General features: G+C 31.8%; 1 protein-coding gene across 1 annotated transcript in view; it reads left to right on the top strand.

Moving 5' to 3' along the window:
• The window catches only part of LOC148274564 (CD320 antigen-like), a 125469-nt gene that overhangs the window by 32224 nt on the left and 71366 nt on the right, over positions 1-21879 (top strand). Inside the window, exon 2 of the mRNA XM_088236940.1 lies at positions 2074-2133. Within this exon, the coding sequence (XP_088093066.1) occupies positions 2074-2133 (60 nt within the window). The remainder of the gene's footprint in view (positions 1-2073; positions 2134-21879) is intronic.

Raw genomic sequence — 21879 nt, 5'->3', positions numbered from 1 at the left:
CGTATCATTATAAATCCTTTCGTGGGTTTTAAAAAACAAAGATTCGCGAAACAAAATATACATGATTTATAAAATGTTTTTGTGCTGATGTTCAGTTATGTTTTTTTTAATGTATTTTTTTGTTAATCAAATGTTTTTGCTACATTAAAAAATAGTTTAACTGAAACTATTAGCCGCTTTTGCCATTTGTTATGGATTATTTATCAAATATAAAATAGACCTGTTTTTTTATGTACGATACTACGGACATTTTATCAGAATTTTCGTAGCTTACAAATCTAAAAACTCACCGCTCGTCACTGACTTACATGCACCCTAATTACGCTGAAACACAACACCCTTACAATCTTTACAAGCGTGCATTTGCACATTCGTCCTTTTAAAATGTATAGTTAGAATATTATTTTACTTAAAAAAATATACCTCTTGAAATTTAATTGAAACACACTTTATATATTATATATTTAACTCGTGATGTATTGTAATAATTGTATCAATTTTGAATACATTTTTTCTTATGGGAAAATAAAATAAAATAAATCACAAAACTTATTTATTCGGTGTTCAAATAAAAAAATATCTTCACATGCAGTTGATGTTAGGAGCAGTTATGAATTCCTTTTATAAGCAGAACACGGATTAATATTTATTAAAAATACGAATCGTGTAGCATCATTATCTTAACTGTCATAAAATAAAAAAATATATAACTTTTATTTTATAAATGTTTGAAATTCTGTTACAAATACCGTTATTGGAATGCAATCCTTGGCCCAAAATAAAAAATTGTTACTTTCAAAGTTTAATGATTTCATGTGCCTCCTCATTGAGGAAGTTCATTATCTTTTTTCATTCTTTTTTATTTGTTAATAGACCATTAAGCCATTTTTAAAAAAATGTTTAAATATCGTATTATCAGCGCTTTGATTTGTTAAAGTTTTGTATTTCTGAAATAACTCCGCGTGTGATGTCAGAGGTTTTTCTCTGCCAGTTCTTCCGATTGGTTCGTTTACGGTAAGCAAACCGGATATCTTTCACAGCTCTCATATCATTGGTTGACTCATAAGAACCAGTGACGTTGTCCAAAGTACTGCGTTATTATTAAAATATTTTTTTATTATTTTTTTCGTACATTTTCAAAAAAAATTGTCTTACAATTTTAATGCTTTTATTTTTACCGCGCGCAAAAAACCATTTTTTGTATCCAATTTCCCGTAGCGCGGAAGTTCCTCATTTCACAGTTAAACCATTTTGTCTTGTTTTACAACCTATAGTATCTTATTTATTTATTTGACACTTTATATACTTATATATATACATATAAGGGCGGGCATATTGCCTTAAGGCAATTTCTTTATAACCTAAACCGTTCGGTTTGAGAAAATTATAAATTCATGGACATATTGAATCTTGTAATTTTATACAAAAATTAAAAATAAAGATAAACAAAATAAAAATATATTAAAAAAATAAATTAACACTATACTATGAAGAGAGGAGAAGGGATGAGAAGGAAAGAAGAAGGATAAAGTAACAATTTAAATATTTAGATAGTGACATTTTAATCTTGGCTTAAATGTAATAAAGAAGTCTCTAACATTAGTGGGTAGATTATTCCACAATCGAGCGGCTACTACTGTGAAAGAGGAGGCAAGAAAATTAGAGCTATGACAGGGTATTAAAAGGGTTCTCTCGTTACTAGAACGAAGAGATAGTCCGTGTTGTGAAAGAGGTTGGATGAGCTCTCCCAGATAAACAGGCGATGTGGGATTATTTAAAATATTGTAAAGAAGTGCCTGATTCTGAGCCGGTGTAGTTGCGTGCGATACTCGGTTATTTAGTCGAATTTGCGAAGATCAAAGATATAACGAATACAAATATTCTGCAATCGTTCTAACTTATCAAGTAATTCAGAATTAGCATCTGGATAACATACATCCGCATAGTCAAGGAGTGGAAGAAGTAAGCTCTGGACTAATCTTAAGATGGTATTACATAATCTTCATGTTGTTGTTTGTTTGACGATTTTATTTATTTTCAAATGTTGATTGATTTTGTTTCATTTTGTTTTAGGTAAAAAGAAAGATGACTGCCTTGCCAACTTCGCTTCAGTTGTTGAGTGCGCGAGTAGAGGTAAAAAACATAATAGATTACCCCTTAAAGCCCACTAACCAACCTCTCATGGCGTAGTTAGTTCGGGAAACAGAAAAAAATACCCTGTAGATATAGATATTATTAACCTTAAAGAGAAACTTTAAAATAAAGTGACCCTATTTAAAATAATGATGTTGGCCCAATGACATATTAATACATAAACGTGCCCTAAAATATGTTCAAAAGTAGTGACACGAAAACGTACCAATTGTTACTAAAGCTAGGGTTTCCTAGGACAGCGGTACCCGTATCTTAACGGCCGTAAGAACGGTGATGCGGTGGATAGTCGTCGTAACGGTGACTAGAGAGTGGTTTCATTTAACCTTAACATTAATCAACACTGTTTTCCTAGGAAACCACTCTCCAGTCAAAGTTACGACAGCTGTCCACCGCATCACCGTTCACTACGACCGTTAAGATACGGGCACCGCTGTCCTAGGAAACCCTAGCTTAAGTTTGATTATTTATACTAGGGCTGCATTCAACAAGCATACATTATGCTACTAAAATTTGGAGGATACTCACTTTTAGTGCAAAAAAAGTTTGTATTTAACGTTAACAATCAACATTTGTTTTTGATAGATCCAATTTGATTCTTTCCCAAAATACCTTTTTATTTCGACCTATTTATTTCTTTTCACTGGATTTTAGGAAATGCTAAAACAATACCATCTCACGTTTATTATATTTAAAAATCGTATTTCTATTAGTGCATCCCTGTAACTAAAAAGAGCTTCGCAATTGTGTAGCTGGGCGTAGCTTGACGTTTACGAAAAATAGTATTTATATTTGCCAATAAAAAGATACACAATAATTTTTACACTGTTTATCCGAAAGGTTTTTACCCGCTTTCATGATACAAGTAGGCCTTTTTGTTTTGATTCTGAACGTCGCGCCTGGCTGGCTGTCGAAGAACGGCACGGGACACCCAAGTGAGGGAACATTATTATTAATGTAAAAAAAGTAATACATAAATTGTAAAAGAACCAATAAATGAAATAAATACGCGTTGCGCACGACTTTTGGGTATGTTGCGCTTTTGGGTATGAGTTAAGTGTCATTTTTGAGAACTCATGGCATTTTTTTGTGTATTTATATGCCATTATAACAAGTTAGTAGTGGTACCTATAAAAATAACAATTCTTTTTATGATATATCTAAAAAATATGTGTGTAGATTTTCACGGTCGCTGTTATCAATATGTATCTTTTTTGGGTGATCCCGCGTAACCGCGCGAGGACGCACAGCAACGAAAAGAAAGGAAAAAGATTGAAAAACAAAAAAAAAAGCATGTGAACTTGAGCACCCTGGAAAATCTGCAATAGCGGATCACTTTATAGACGCATCGCCTTCGAATCAACGATTTTGTATAAATCTAGAAATTACGGTGCACGAATAGGCAATAACAGGCAATTGAAATACACAAACACCCAAATAACACAAACAAAGATGACGGGCTGAAATTTATTTATTTATTTATTTATTTATTGATTTACACGCCCAATGGGCTTTTACATATTTTAGAAATTACATTTAAGTGCAGCAGTGAAACATAAGTATGTAAATTTGGTAAAAATAAAAGATAACATAAGAAAAGCTAAAAGATACAATAATAAGTAAAAATCAGGAAATGTACCAACATAGGTATATGGTACATAGAAAAATATTTAAAAAATTTACATATGAAAACATACACGCATACATATACATACATATAAGTTTATACATTATTAAAGAGATACATGAGAAAAAGAAATAGTAAAAAAAGAAAAATATTAAGAAATTTTACATAAATTAATTTATAACCTTTTGAATACTTAACCTTTATTTATATAAAGACAGACAAAATATATCAACTTCACCATACTCGTTACCTAGCCGGTGTAGTCTAGGTATTGGTGAATTGTAATAATAATTGTGACTGCCAGGAGATTCAAAGAATAACGTTAGCTGCCGAGTATTTCGAAGAGGTACTTTCAAGCTGATAACACTAGTTAATTCCGGGACGTCCAATACGCCATTCGCTATTTTATATAAATTTAATAAGTCATTTATAATTCTTCTTTTACATAGGGTTGACATATTTAGTGTACATAATAAATTATCATAATCAATATTTTCAGCGGGTATATTAAGTTTGTAATTGATGAATCTAAGGAATTTACGTTGTACTCTTTCTAACTTTAAAATATGAACATTGTAATAAGGTGACCAAATTGTTGAATTGAATTCTAAATTACTTCTAACCAAGGCAGTAAATAGCACTTTGAGGGTAGTGATGGAATTAAAATCCTTTACGGTTCGCTGCAAATATCCAAGACATTTCATTGCCTTATTAGTGATGGTATCAATGTGAGGAATAAATGTCAATTTTTCGTCAAAAACTATCCCCAAATCCTTTATTTGTGTAACTCTTCCCAGATTGATATTATTAATGTTGTAATCGAATATTATGGGTTTTTTACTTCTTGTAAATGATATTACACAACACTTGTCGACATTTAAATAAAGTTCATTTTTCTGGCACCAGTTGTACAGCCTTACCAAATTAGACTGAAGAACTCCACAATCGGTATCAGAGGTAACAGTTTTTGAAATTTTAAGATCGTCGGCAAAGAGAAGAATGTCTACTTTCTCAAATATCGACACAATGTCATTAACAAACAAAGAAAACAGTACTGGTCCCAGGTGGGAGCCTTGGGGTACCCCACTAGATGCCTCAAACTGATACGAGTTATAACCGAATACTTTTACTAAGATTTTCCTTGTTGACAGGTAGCTTTTAAACCATTCCAAGATATTACCAGTAATTCCCAATGAACTAAGTTTGTGTATTAAAATTGTATGAGAAACCTTGTCGAACGCTTTACTAAAGTCAGTATAAATTGTATCAGTCTGATGACGTCTCTCCATTGATGTGATCAACCGATTCTGATGCAACATAAGGTTTGTAAGAGTTGATCTACCAGTTATGAAACCATGTTGTAACGGAGTGATAACTTTACTAATTTCATTGGTGAACTTAGTTAGCAAAACAGATTCCAGTAACTTTGGAATGGCTGACTGAATACAAATGGGTCGGTAATTGGAGACGTCAGTTTTATCTCCTTTTTTATAAATGGGGGTTAAGTATGAGATCTTCCATTTCTTGGGAAAGTTTCCAGTTTTCAAGGACAAGTTAAAAATTTTTGTAAGTGGACCAGTTAAAGAGGGACAACATTGTATAAGAAGAAGTGTAGGGATATTGTCTGGCCCAGCGCTTTTTTTTGGATCTAAGGCACAAATCCCCTTTTTTACATCAGAATCAGTAAATACACAGTCGTTAAAATCAATTCAATCTGTATTATCAATACTGTGTAACCTAGAATTAGAAGTAGAACTATAAACACTGCTAAAGTAATCAGCAAATAAATTGGCAACTTCCTGTGGTGTGTCTGCCATTTTGCGTTTGTAATACACTGTGGACGGAATTCCCTAATTAAACTTAGCATGGTTCCCGACACTACACACTACCAAAATGACACGGAATGTGCCTACCGCCGACTATGGTACGGTATAAATTACTGGTAAATAAACACATATTTTTCTAAAAAACACGGTTTGCCCTGAATATGGCTTCTTCAATGGTAGCCAAAACGTCGGAACGAATCCAACGTACACGGGATCACCCATAAAAGATACAGGAAAGTTTTTAAATTATATAATATGTTATGTGTACGCAAAACGGCTCAAAGCAATAATTTTAAAGTTTGCCTTGTTTCCGCAGGTTGTAAAACAGTGTATTTTAAAGGGCTTGATTTTCTTGATTAAGTATGTAATAATAATATTTTTCAAGTATGGATTCTTTGATTCATTACTTCGGTGCTTAACGCGAAAGAAATCAACCTTCTTCAAGCGGTTAACCTAACGTCAAACCCTTTTTCAAGACCCATAAATCACTGCATACTCATGGGACATACGAGTACCGGACATATGTATGTAGTATAAGCATGTATATGATCCACGTGGTGTTTTCATGTCCAGGGTATGGTAGGACTAGAACTGTGGAGTTTTCTAATAACTGCGAGGAGTACAAGTACTCAAATGCTTGGTTTAGCACCTCAAGAGGTGATGGGGAAGAATTAAAGCGGTAAATTACATCTCAGCAACGTTGAAAAGACTTTATGTTTCGATTTGTATGTCTCCGCCAAATAGTTGAATCAGCCCCTCAACCGTGCGGCTAGGCTGTTCATTAAATGCTAGCATCCACCTGAATGGCTAGTCCTTTCGTTAAATGAATTAAGATAACTCAACGTTTGACGTGTTGGCTGGTTGTATATTAAGCCCTTTGGAAACGGCCGAACCGAAAGCTATCGAGTTAGGTTAGGTTTAGTTAAGATTAATAAAAAATAAAAAAGTCGTTTTACTAAACTCATTAAGTAAAGTTAAGGATTTACTATTAAGCTAAATTAAGGATTAATGTACGCATTATTTATCATTTGTCAAAGTTAAGCATTCCAACTGTAGTGCAGATTTGAGTATACATTCTTTTCACAAAAGTGCTATTATCTCAGTAACACTTTTCTGTGGCTGGCTGCTTTCTGTATAACTACGTTCAATTTATATTCCACGTCAGTGCTCGAGTTTTCTTTGCACAATTTTAAAACCCACACCCCCAACAAATGAAAATAATCGTGAATGAGGTGGCTTATTCGGACGAAGTTTGAAATTGCTAATCATCCTATTTTTTTATATTCCCCCTTGAGGGATTACTCCGCCTCGATAAATTGCTCCCATCTAATTCCTCCTTCCGTCCTTTTTTTTATCCCATTTAAAGTTTCCGCGGAAGAAAGTTCCGCCGATCCATTTGCTAAGATCCACGGACGGACATAATTCCTCTCCTTAAAGTGACTGATCTAACGAAGCGGGAACGTTTGACAACGTTTTTAAGGACTTGATAATTTTTCTGTTTGCCTCCGCGATGAGATCTAGAATCATTAATATTTTTTCCTAATGAATATATTAACATCTTACGACCCCTAGCACTTATGCTGGCTTTTTCAATAAATAGCCAAATTCAATAAATAATTTTCCATGATTTGATCACATATTTGGAAAAATCTTTCAATTTTTATTTATGATTTTCAAATAGTATATATACATTTTTAATAGAATTAAAACTTTCATAGTTTTAGTAAATTTATTTTTTACCCGTCGTTTTTAATTATTTAATAATCCTTTGAGTAGTTTGAGCACGACCTAACTGAAGGAATCTATTTTTTTTGTATTTAATTTTCGCTGGGGAATATACAGTACAATTTACATAATTTAATTATTTAATAATCCTTTGAGTAGTTTGAGCACGACCTAACTGAAAGAATCTACTTTTTTTGTATTTAATTTTCGCTGGGGAATATACAGTACAATTTACATAATTTGAAGGTATACAAAATACTACATTATATTACTATTGAGCGACTGATACCTTTAACTTTATTATTCTCATTTTTATTCTTAGAGATGGGGTTAGTGCTATGCTTTAAGCTCCTGTGAAGATCTATTATGACGGGTCACCGTGAATAGTTCTCGCCCTCCAAGCGCAGAACTATAAAGAGCCTGGCGTGGAAGACGAGAGTTCTTATTTTGCCAAATCTGCCCCTCCAAGCCCAGATCCGTAAAGTATCGGGCTATTAGGTAGGAGGCGAGCTCTTTACCATCCTCAGGTTTAACCAGTGGTCCCCCGAGGATGAGGCTTATTTTATGATGAAAAGCATTACATTCATATAGAATATGTATAGGTGTTTTCTCATCTACACTGCAGCACTTACATCTAGAAGATTCGGAAAGGTTCATTCTAGCAAGGTGTTTGTTCAATCTGCAGTGCCCTGGACGGGCTCTAGTGATAACCCTCACTTGATTTCGGCTGAGCTTTTTTCCGGCTTTTTATAGGTCGAAGGCAAACCTTTACGATACTCTTTTATCAGTTCATTCGTATTGTGCTAACCAGGTACTTTTTGCCAAAGCATTACACTCTGCTTCCTGGCCCATGACCTCAGCTCGTTACGAGGAGCACATTTGGGCAACCCGCAGTAGAGCTCAGGGTCTACTGGGGCTGTCTCAGCTCCCAGCCTTGCTAATTCATTATCTTTAACCTCATAAAATGTAATAAATACTCAAGAAATTATCTTGGAATCTTTTTAAGGAAACAAAATGTAGGTACATTTAATTATATATACTGTTTTAAACCGTAAGTATTCCATAAAAAAAATATAAAAAAATGTGGATATTTATAATACCTGTAAAATCACAGTATTTCAAACCGCTTATTGGCCTCACAAAAAGTTAGTTTCTTAATAAGGAAAGGTAACTAAAGAAATTCCCACGACCTTACTAATGAAACCAAAATGGAGGAAAATAATATATTTAATCTTTATCTGAACATGTCCAATTATTCTTCGCAAACTAGATAGACGGACTGTCTGATAAATAAGCAATTAAAGCAGAAATATCTCGTATCGTAGATTAGAGTTCCTAGCTTTATGGAGTCTTCGGGACTTTTGTTTCCGAGATTTACCTCCATATCCACATTTTATGTACCAACGTCTTTGCTATTTTATTTCCCCATACAGCTATAGTGAGGTGTTAACACCGACCATACAATTTACGGCTTAATTTGGCTTTTGCAACATACTATAGATACTATGCTATCCTACAGATGTCACGCAACTTTTGTTTGCATACAAAATTTTCAAGTATTGTATAAAAAAAAACTTATTTTATTGTTATACTATAGTGGCAACAAGCTATTTTTTTTTGTACGTGGCCACCACCAAGGAGACTTAAGAGGATATACGGCGATGATCGGTTTAATGAATGTGTACATATTTGAATGTTGTTTTTCTGTCACTCTCTAGAAGATGCCTTCTTGAATTCTGTCCGAAAAAGAAACCTGATTTTATTTTTGAGAAAGAGTATCGGAATAATATTTTCTGTGTCGACACGTTTTACTTTTTTCAAAAATATTTATATTTGTATAACGTACGTCCGAAAACGACAGATAAAACAAGATGCTTTTAACGGTTTTTGGATGGTCCTAACTCCTATAAAAAATAGTTTATCAAAAACAAATAAACTATAGAGGCACGCTAATAGTAGAATCTTTAATGTGTTTAAATAATTACTATTATCTACCATCTACTATTATAATCCAAGGAGAAAATGCCGAAATACGTTTGAATGAAGAAAGGTCAGACCGCGTCTCCTTGTAACGCTTGAGTAAAAAATTCTAATTACTTATTTATCGAAAATAGTTTGTCTATTTCCAAGTATTTGTAGACAGGTACTGGATTTAACCCTCTAGCGACATTTTTTTTTTTTTTTCACACTCCTCTAGTGGAACGGAAGGCCTGTTGACTACTGCCAACAGGCCGGCTTCTCCTGAAGAGTTTTAAGTGGTTTCCTCTCCACGTGAGCAAATGCTGAGAAGTTCCTGATTAGCCCACATTAATATATCCCTCCTGATCCCGATAGTTTAGATAAATTTTAAGATATTTAATAGCAGAAAAATCCACTTTTTGAAATATAAACCTTGTATATTATAAGCAAGGTAAATAATAAAGCAACTCCCATATAAAAAAAATAAAAAAAACCCTCTAGCGAGTTAATCATGAATGATTGACATTGTAAAAGTAATATTAATTTGATGCGATAAGTGTTTATACTTCGTTTTTATTTTGTGTGTTAATAGTCCTGACAACTTTTGTTGACAACGACAACAAATACATATAACCCTACAATTCCAAAAAAAGTTATGAGGGTGTAAAGTTGGAGATCAGGGAATGTTTAGGCCCCGCGTATCTGCTGTTTCCATGTGTTGAGAGATTTCACCAAAATACCAGCCATATTGAATCGCCTTACAAGAGAAAATATAACCAAAAAATTTTTTTCTTTTTATTATTACTAACGGTCGTAGCCAATTTGTACAAATTTAATGTTAAATATAAAGTTATATAATATAAAAAAAAACATTGTTAATTGTTACGGTTTAACTCAGTAAAAGTAATGTATAGTAAAAAAATAATAAATGATTTATAGTAAAACATGCTTACAAACTACTGTTAAGACCTTAAAAGAGAGAAGCCAGCATGAATAAATATATTCAAAATAGAATAAAAAATGTTTCGTAAATAAATCATTTTATTATGTAGGTATATCATTCCATCTCTAAAAATCACCTTGTTTAGATCTTGTAACATTAAACAAGTTTAATTTTGTAGCCAGTATTATTATCAAATATAAAAGGTTTGTGTCCCCTGTGAGATAATAATTTACCCAAGGTTTGAACGTAATCCTTATTAGGTAGACCCAAACCGAGAATTTACCGTTTCAGGTGGAGGAGCATATTAAAGTCTTCGACAAAATGCGATTCGTGTATTTTTAATTAAATCAACATTTATCAAGTCGATTAAAATTTATGTTCTTACTTTTTTTTACTTAAACCTTGACGCGGTAATTAAGGTATCATTTTCATTTAAAATGATAAAAAACTTTTTTTATCATCGCGGATATCTGATCAATTTTTTTTCTCAGAAAAAGTAATGAATCAAAATTCAACCTAATAATTTTTAGGTGAATTTTCAACGAATTGTACGTACGAGTAGCTCACTATATGAAAATGAGGTAGAGATGTCTTGTGTGTGAAATTGAACCAGAATCCTGGTCGCGAGTTTTTGATTCGATGGCTGCTCTCAGGTAAAAATCCTGAACAAGATATTCAAATGGAGAAACGTCCGCCTCGTATGATAGTGGTTGGCGAATTTGCCTCGAGGTCCTGGGTTCGATTCCTGGCAGGGAAGACATGAAATATAAATATATATCTATATCATTATATAGGTATGTTTTCTAATTTTTATTTTTATTTTTATTAGATTTTTTTCAAGCTTCATTAATTGAAAAAAAAATGTAAAACAGAAGGTCCCGCCTAAACACGGGAATTTCCTAGCTAGTCAGGGCCTGAAACAATGACCATCTGTACATTTTCAAATTTAGAAATAAATAATTATCATGAAAAAAAATACATGGTTTTTTTGCAATACATCATTGTTCCTAGACTGGCAATTGAAGTGTACGATTTACCTTACCTTCTTGTAAGAAATGATCAAACCATGCTGTATTTGGTTTTTAAATGCACTGCCCTACGCACCACTGCGGAAAGGAGGACGATGATGATGATGTACATACAAATTTCGAAAATTGAAAATTTTGTTGCTTAAAAAGGTGGAGTTCGTAGTTACATTTTTTTGCAAAAATAATATCAAGGACTTCTGAACAAAAAGCTTCTTTTGTTAAATATTACGATAAATGTTTTTTGAAACCTAAAGCTTTTTTCAAAATATTTGGTCGGTATTATTTCTATTGTTGAGTTTTATATCCACCATACAATTGAAGGGCTTAGTAATGTGTTATAAAGGTTTTCTGCGATATAAACACTTCGGAAAAAACGTGAAGATAAAAAACTTTTTTTTTCAAAAATTCAACGTTCTTTTGTAGAACTATATAAATAAACGGATATTTAACAAAGAAACATATTTATTGCAAAAAAATAATATGCATACTTAATAACAGGGAATCTATATAAAACCAATTAATGTAAAATGAAAACGGAGTGTTCTCTGTTAATGATAGTCTCCATTTAACATGGCACAGCCAGTTCTGAGATGGAGATTTTCTATCTTTAGAGCATAAGCAGTCCTATACTAATAAAACAATAACATAAAAAATTTGGCAATAAATCATTTAATATTTTTGGAGCAATTACATTGTATTGCTTATATAGTTATATTATTTGTCGCGAATTCAAAGAGGTTAAAAAACACTGTGATAAACTATACAAAATTAACAACTAAAATAATACAAATGAACAATTGTATAAATATTTTTTTTTTTAAATAATGGGACTAACACAAAATAGCTAATGATCCAAAAAAACATTTTACTTTTAATTATAAGCCTTCTTTAAATTTCGATATTAAACGGAAAAATAACCATAAATAAAAATAAAACAACTTTGTTTTTAACAACTTATTCTTGGCTTTCTTAATTTTATTTTATCTAAGTTCAGTATACCTTGTTAAAAAAACTTGTGTAGCTTTGAAAACGGTCGGTAGAAAACACAAAAATAAGTTAAAAGCAAACTTGTTTTTTTACTTTTTTTATTAAAAATCAAAACCTTAACTTTCCATAATATTTTTGTTTTTTTTTTCCTGTATTCTCTTCCTGTTTCCTTCCAAACTCTTTACACGATCCCACATTCGATGCATTCCTTTCCTCATCACATAATGCATATGACTTAAGTATTTTTAAAAAATAAATTTATATGTGCAAGCTTTATTTGCCCGCCAAATAACAGCTGTAAATGTTCAATTTGTACATATATCAACAGTATTTTTAATTTGTCCAATTCATCAAAATAAACCGGTCAGAGAAAGGTCATAAGCCCGATAAATGCCTAGACTTCCATATTCCCTACTCTAAAATGTTTTCTATATAAAATAACAAATTACTGAGTTTTGAGAATAGGTGTTTCAAAAGAATCTTGGGTGTGCGGTGAGGAATGATATAATAAGATAAAGGTCGCAGCAAACTCCGGTGACAACTGTCATGAAGCGGATGCGATATAGGGGGCTGGGTTATATACTGCGTATCCCTCCTGAGATCCTCAATCACGCTTGCCTAATTTACAAGGCATCAGAATCTCGGCGTCCTGGACGTCCAATGCTGAACGAACTTTGGGACAAAAACCTGGCTTGGGAGGACTTTCAGGAGCTGGCAGTAGGTAGAGATGCATGTAGGCTCTTTGTGGATACTTTATGCTCCAATGAGAGAGCAGACATGAAATGATGATGATAAGGAACCTCCGTTGAGTACGAAAGACGCTCCTTACGAAATCGTACACAACGAATTTCACCTTTATATATGCTAATAAAAAAATGTTTTATACAATGAAAACGCACTTTTTTTATTAGCTTAACCAATTTATGGTGAAGAGAAAGAACCTTTGCAGGTGCTTTTACGGTCCATTGTTTTAAGACGGGAGCCGCTACCACATTTCTTAGCAAAGTACTATTATCGCAGTTTATTTCTGCCAGGTCCTCGTTGGTCATTGGCTTGTCGTGAACTTTCAATAGGCTTAAAATATCCTCAAATTCAGCACCTTCAAGGTCGCCGTTATGGCCGTACGATTTTTATTTTCTATTATACCTTCGATATTATTTTCCACATTAATGTGTTCTTCCATAATATTTTTACATACATTTTCAGCCGAGGAAGCGATAGACGATCTTTGCTGGGCTTAAATCCTGAAGCAGTCTTTTGTATGTGGAAATAAATGTCCTTGTTTGCAGTTTTTCCAAAATAAGGCCGTTATGTCCACATCAAATATAAAAAAATGGCAGAAAATGACTGATTTAAAAAAATCGTACTACATCGAATTTGTTTTTGCCGTGGGCATACTCAACTTATCTGTTTGTACAAGTATATATTTTTTAAAGTGCATTTAAAAAAAAAAGAAATATAGTTATATACATGATACATGTTTTTTTTCTATTGCAATCTACTTTTATAATTTTTAGTGTTAAAACTGTAACTTTCCGAAAAAGAGACTAGCTCTTGTGCTTGGAGAGTTACTTACACTGTTTTATTTATTTAGTGATTTGAAGGTATATAATTTCGAATATGCATGAGAAAAACAAAATTATACGAAATAAAAAGAAAATAATAATACTCATTAAAATAGAATGCTGTTTTTACTCGGATTAAAAAAATTGCTTAAAATTTACTTTGAGTTTATTATATTATATTATTATATTATATTAACTTGTTAGTTTTAATAGTTTTTAGTTCATTGGGCAGATTATTGTAATTTTTTATTTCTTTGAAAACATAAGTATTATGACCATGACTTGTGTGGAATTTGGGAATTTTGATTTGGTATTTGAGTGACTAATCCGTTTTATTCTTCTTTGTAAATTTGTGCATTATAATTTATTAGGTAAATAGTGTATACTAAATGAATTTTAAATATGCAATTTATTTCTATTTTCCCTGTTGAATGTTGAAGGTTTCTTTTAAATTAGTTTGATTATTAATCGTTGTACAATTTTAATTATTTTAGGCGTTTAATATATTGGCATATGCACCACCTCCATACAACAATACCATATTATAATAAAAATCATACGATCAAGTAATAAGCTATTTTGAAAATATTGATTCTTAAAATATTCTCTAATCTAATAAATATGGAAATACATTTTCTAATGCGTTTAGCTAGTTCACTTATACTGTCTTTTAAGTTTTGGGCTATGTATATATTAATGTATTCAATTTTATTTGTTGTATCTAGTACAGAACATGTTAGATTGCAGTTAGGTTTGTTGCAATTGCTTTGGTGAATAAGTATGTTTATTACTAAATCTAATTTAGTTTTGTTTATACAGAATGGGATAGTTTTTATCTTTTCCGTATTAAATGATAAAATATTTTTGTCAAACCATAATTTCAATTTATTCATAACGTCATTTATAATGATGACCAATTTTGTCCGCATACCGAATTTTGCGGATAATAGGACGGACCCCAAAATTTATCTATCAATTTTTAGAAAGAAAAAAATTTTTTGGACAATAAGACGCAACCAAATTTTTAGTTGAATTTTCAGATTAAAAAGTTCGTCTTATGGTCCGAAAAAAACGGTATATTTTTGCAATTTATCAAATAAATAAAAGCACGTCATAAAAAGTACAAATCAAAATCGTAGGTTTATAAATATGAGTTGGTAAAATCATTTTTGTCATTTATGAGACGTATTTTCGAAAATGTTTTATATTGCTCTTTTAATATTAATAAAAATATGTCTAAAGTACTTGTGGCGATTTTCCGCGAGTTTGGCAGGGCTTGAGAACAAAATAAAGCGATTTGTAGAAACAGGAGCTATATGGAATACGAGTATTAGTTCGCAACATCTGTCCTTAGCCTAAATGGGACGATAAGCTGATATGCGAAGTTTTTCAATCCCTTCGAACTTCAACCTAGATCGATAGACAAAGGATGGGGACGCACTTAACCTTATGTTATTGCTATCTACATTACATAAGAAAGAAAATAACAAATCGTCATGATCGTAGTACAATAAAGCATGTGATTTTCTTTAACAAATATATGTGAAGATATCTTTTTTAAAGGGAAAATGAAATATTTACGTTCTTACTCAAATATTTCATGAAAATGTGTAGATTCAAACCACGATCTCGACATTTGTACCTTTCGTTTATAGTTTTTACCTACATTAGAACGTTTCTTTAAAAAAACATTTTCTACTTGTTTTAGGCATAATTAACCTTTTAATTCTGTTTTCTAAACATTGTATGGAAAATGAATGAATTTTTACCTAAAAATGTCATGAAATAACATAGTTTGGATGAAATCAATGCTTTCCTAAAAATTTGGCTTATGTACAACTAGTGCCTATTTTTTAAATATATAATAATGAAGTCAGCTATAATGAACTGAACTTTTTAATAACTATAACAAATATTTAAAAATTAGTTTATTGTTAATCATAGCGATATGAGATGAGTTCGATGTTCATTCATTAATAACTTCTGAAGAATTACGACAAACACACAACCCTTTGCCTGCACAGTTATGCGCTTACTAAAGTAAAATTCATTGCACTCCGTCTAATTCTGGAAGAAGGAACTGCATAAGCTGTTAGTTCCTATGCAGCGGTCAATCAGTACAGAATTCACAAATCCGCGCACGCGCGAATTGAAATCTTACAAGTTCTGTGGAAGCAGGTAAAACAAACCAATCAATGTTTATTTTTTATGTATTGAGACTGTTTTATAACAAATTCACCATTTAAATCGGTTGACACGATTTATAGATAGATAGATAATCTATGTATTTTAATGGAAATTTTCGTTTGTATGTCCTCGAGACTAAATAACTAGTGGACAGATTTACGTGCGGTTTTTTTTAATGATGAGCTTTGGCCTGGGCATGTTTATATCTCTTAAATTTATTAATCGGGTTAATAGAAGAAAAGGTTGAGCGTATATGTTTAATTCATCATTCACCACGGCGGCATTCGACGAAAATGCAAAAACTAAAAAAATAGGGATTGTTATTTTTTTGCGTATAAAAACCTTTGTATTGTAATGTTTAATGTACATGTCCATATCTAATTTTAACTAAATACAATAATTTATTTCAAACTTTTGATTGTGTTAATTTGATTTATAAACAAGTATATACTCAAATCTAGCAATAGCAAAGCATTGCCGGGGTCAGCTCGTTAAACTATAAAATACATAAATCTTTTATGCTACAAATATGGCATAAAATAGCATTTTAGATTTCAAATCACTTAACTCGAAGTACTGTATTGGTAGTAGGTACATATTTTACCCATGTACCTAGTATCAAGTGATTGCTTCCTCAATCGAAAACCTCACCGCACGCCCCCGATCAGTAGGTAACCTCAATATATTGTATAATATTTGAGTGTACTGGTTTGTGAAAACGTATATATCTGCAATTAATAAGCTGCAAGTTAATGGGCTCCTTGTAACTTTATTCCCCTCCTTATCGACCTCCATAACAGGCTCTTATTTCTGCTCACCGAAGCGGCATTTGTATCTTAATAGATTTTCCAACTAGAATATCCCTCCCGCCATCTTCGGAACTTTCCCGATAAGTCCGCGGGAAGAGTTCGCCAGATATTTCCCGAGATAAAAAGTGTCGAAGATTGTTTGTCGAACCTTCTAGACCTATCGTTGAACGATTTCGGTTAATTTTATTATGTTTTCAGAGGACGGATATTGAAACTTGTTAACTTATTCTAATGGCGGTCGCATTAACTTTACGAGGAAAACTTTGTCAGTATTTACTTAACAACCGCATTAATGGAAATTTCGAATTTCGAATTTGGCATAAATTAGCTATGCGGTCGTTCTTCTCGAGTCGGTTATTGCATAAAATCAAGCGGCCTTCGTAGTGTAGTGATTAAGACCCTTGCCTCGCGCATGGAAGGTTCCGGGTTCGATTCCCGGTGAGAACTCAACATTTTAAAAGTGATTTACATAAGAGTTTTATAAATTATTATATCACACATAAAGCGAATTGCTCTTTCCAAGATTTTTTTTATTTTCATTATTTTTTTTTGGTTTTTTACAATAAACATAATAATAAAACAGAGTTTAAAAAAATAAAGCATAATTACATAGCAATGAAATACATTAATATTATTAATAGAAAAATAGTAAACAAAAAACCCCACAAAGGCATGGCCTGTTCGTGTGTAAAAAAAATGGACAGTTATAATATTTTTGTGTTACATAAGAAAGAAAAAATAAAATATTCTGTATAAGATAATATGGTATTTTTTTTTATAGTAATTAAAAAAGGAAATAAAAAATATTAAAAAAAACACAAAAATATTCCGTATTATTAAAGGGCAACAAAATAAATCATAGAAAAAAAAAGTTCATATCTTTAGTTTGAATCCAGGATAGTGCATGTTTTTTAAAAGAAGGAAAATTTTGAAAGTTTGGAATCAATGAAATATTATTAGTAAAAAAAAGAATTGAAAATTGTTGGGCCTATAAAATATGTATGTCTCTGTGCGAGCTCTCTATTTTAATAATGATTAACAATATTTTGGGTATGTCCAAATCTTCGTAGACAAATTTTGGATTTTTTCCATGATGCAATTAACTTCAAGAAATATGAATCATTTGAGAATATAGAAGTCAAGGTATTTACAAGGTTTACTATGTCATCCGCTGGATTAAGTGATCATTTAATACACTGTGTAATATTCACCATTTCGCCTATAGGTAGTTAACTTCCATATTAACGTTTGTCATTTTTCAATGAGGAAGTTGAGTATTTTTTAAATATTTTTTTTATTTGTTAAAAGACTTAAATTAAGCTATTTTTTTTGCATATCGTATTATCAGCCCTATGATTTTTTGAAGTGTTGTATCACTGAAATAACTCCGCGAGTGATGTCAGAGGTTGTTCTCTGTTAGTTCTTCCGATTGGTTTGTTTACGGCAAGTCAACCGGATATCCTTTACAGCTCTCACATCATATGAACCAGTGACGTCAATCAAAGTAGTGCGTTTTCATTAAATATTTTTTTTTGCAAATTTTCAAGAAACGTTGCCGTACAATTTAATGCTCTAATTTTTACCGTGAGCAAGAATACATTTTTTGTATCCAATTTCCCGTAGGGCTGAAGTTCCTCATTCTATTTTTATGCTTGGTTTGAGTATTATAGTGTTTGCGTACCATAGAGAATGAAAATGTACTATATGATTGTTTTTTGGCTGTCGTACAAATGTAGTGCCCTATTCACCAGTTTGGAAAGATAATAATGAATAAGAAAGGTTTTGAATTTCATTTTCCCTCATCAAAAATTCTCACTCTCTCATAAATCTCTTACAAAATTACAATTATAACAGTGAAAAATTATTTTAAAAATTTCCAGTGTTCAAACACTAAAACATAAAAAGTACAGTAAAATTTCGTTGATTTACGTAAAAAACAGTAACGACAAAAAATCAACCTATATTTGAAAGGGAAATTTGTGTCAATAATGTGTTTTAACACACGGTTAATTAATAATCCACAAAATAAATATTAATTTGTAATTGAAAACAATTCGAATTAGTTAATGTTATTTGATGCAGCATCCATAAGTTGTGTATTTAGAGAATCAATCAAATGTTTACAGTGAAATGTTAGATTTGTTTAGTTGATCTTCAGTAAACAGCTTAAGTAATGATCTGGTGATCCGGTTGTAACAGTTTCCCCCTAAAACCACCAAGCTTTCAGCTTAATCTCCCACCCCCTACTTTCCCATGCAAACCGCCCTTAAGTGGATAGTGAATGATGAGGTATTTTGTGTAGGAAAGATTTTCAAAAATTCTGATGCAGAACTCACTCAGTCGTTGGAAAATTCAACAATGTTCAGAGTAAAACTATTTTTTGCAGTGTTTAATTTAAGATTTTATGTTTTATTTTTATCTATAATCGTCATTAATAGTCTATGAATTTTCATTGTCCGGGCGGATGAGGAATATACTGCCGTCTTAAGCCACAATGCAGTTTTTTGCAAAAGTCATATTTTGAGATGTGACACTTTTTATTATTTATCTGCGAATTAAAAAAAAAACTGTAAATGTTCATAAGTCAAAACACAGTAAGTCGATTGTGTTTTTAACCCGTTTGTTTTATAATTTTTGTTAAAAAGCTGCCTTTCTGCTTATGATGGCAATAAAGTTTGTGTGTTGGCCTCGTGGTGTAGTGGTGTGCGCGTTTACCCGCCCTGCGAAAGATTTCGGGTTAGATTTTCGACATAGTTGACATGAAATATTCATTAAAAAGGGTGTTTTTGCACTAGAATATTTCATAGTCCCTAGACTGGTACCTGAAGCGTAAGATTGATCATCTTACCTTCTTGTATAAAAAAATATCAAGACACACTGCGATTGGTGTATTAATGCAGTGCCCTATGCACCATTAGGTGCGGAAAGATAATAGTGATGATGATGATAGTTTGTGTGAAATAGAATCAGAAAATTTTCGGCTCGATATTTCGCTCTTAGATTGAAATCCTGAAAAAAATAAATCGATTGGAGATAAGACTGACTCGTAGTGTAGTGCTTTGTTCGCCAACAATGTTCGAGGTCCTAAGTACAATTCCTGGCAGGGTAGACGTGAAAAATTGGCTTTAAATGTGGTTTTACGCTGCAGTATCTTAATTGTTCCTGGACAGGCACTGGAAGCGTAAGACTGATTACCTTTTTGATTGTATGTTTTGTTTCCTTTCTAAAGAAAATTTATAAATAAACACCGTACGTTATTATTTTATTTGTGATTTAGAAAGGGTGTTGATATTCAATCGACCTTATTACTTCATTCTTAACGTTTAAGAAACAAACCTTTCTGAAATGTATGTATTCAACTCTATGAGTCTTTTTCCTTAACGATATTTGAAACGAAATCCTTATATTGAAAATAAACTTGACAGAAATCAAATAATATAATTGTAGAGTATCTGCTTCGAATGTCTTCCTCCTACATAAATCCATTTTTAGACTCAAAATAAAATTTAATAATCATAACTTGATGTTTCTTGGACAATATTGTGAATGGAAAATATTGTTTTACAGCACAAATTTGAAAAATATTGGCTTTCGTTTCCCGACGAAATAACTACATATTTTTTTATTATTATAAGAGAAGGGTCAATATTTTCCTGAGTTTATTTTCGCAACTGCCTTCTTTTCTTGTGTAACGTTTCCGTATCCTCGTATGTGCTTAATTAAAAAAGAAAAAACCTCACTTTTTTTCATTTCAGGATGTTTCCTTTTGCTCTGAATAATTGATCCTTTATTTTCGGTTTGCTTTCCATTTAGACTTTCCCATCGGATCGGAAATTCTCAACTAATTTCGGCTGTTCCGCGATTTTATATGCACGACCCTTAAAGTACTTCTGAAATGATACAAACCCAATTACTCTTCTAATGAAATGTTTGTCAATACTATTATATATATATATATATATATATATATATATATATACCTACACATTCAAATCAAATAATGTATTGACATCTATATTAATATACTTCCCTTTATAAACTCATGCTCCATATTTTCTTTATTAATGGAAGTAAATGTGTTTATTTTGTGACATTGCATATTATACATGTAAACTAGCGGATCCAAAAGACGAACGTTGGCAAAAGACTTTTCATTGATAAGTAGGCACCTAGGTTCTTGTTTGTGATTAAATTCCAAAACTAAAAATTGTTCATATTCAAATATTGAATTTAAGTAGGTACCTAGGTACTTGTTTATGGTTGAATTCCAAAACATATGTATTTTTTTTTAATATGGCATTATTTTTGCGAACGTCAAACTCCGGTCTTCTCACCAACAAAGGGGCGTACTTATGTAGGAATACGATTTTTAACCTCTAGGCAACTGCCCGTAATTTTGGTACCTCTCCCCCTGGAACGACGTAAATTTTTGATATCTGGCTAACTTTCTTTTTAATTTTTTTATGCATTAAAAAAACGTTACGAAATTGAAGAAAAAAATATCGATTGAACGTTTAAGCCATACCTTTTAAAATAAATTATTATAAATATGTTTTTACTTTAGTAAAAAAGATTTTAGAGCTATAAAACAAAAATAATTACCTTTATTATACATCATCCAGCGAAAGAAACACTCACATTAAGTTCAGGAAAAATATTATGGTAAAAATTCTTTGGTGTGATCTGAGAACAAACTATTTTCTAGCATAATAGATCCTCTGTTTCTAGAATTTTAAAGTCAATAATAAATAAAAACGATTTACACTAAACAATTCGATATTATTCCCGCGAGCACACACACAATCATAGTACGCCGTGTCAGCATATAAAACAGTGACCACATGTTTATATTGTTTTGTTGAACTAAATGTAAATATAATAAAATCTAAAATTTTTGGAGGGTATGATAATTTTCAAAACATGTATCTGGACATAAAGGAATTTGACAGTGTCTGCACCAAAATCTAGTTTGTACACGTCGTTTTGGTCGTAGTTTGGTTTTATTGCAAACGTGACATTCACGGAACGCGGATTTTCTTTTAGCATCAGGAGGCAGTGGTATAAATGGTGGA

This window comes from Micrasema longulum, unplaced genomic scaffold (genome assembly GCF_059751315.1).
Source record: "Micrasema longulum isolate JH-2025_06_02 unplaced genomic scaffold, ASM5975131v1 h1tg001621l, whole genome shotgun sequence".
Classification (NCBI taxonomy): Eukaryota; Metazoa; Arthropoda; class Insecta; order Trichoptera; family Brachycentridae; genus Micrasema; species Micrasema longulum.
The sequence above is the reverse complement of the archived record's forward strand: the minus strand, read 5'-3'. Positions and strand labels throughout refer to the sequence as shown.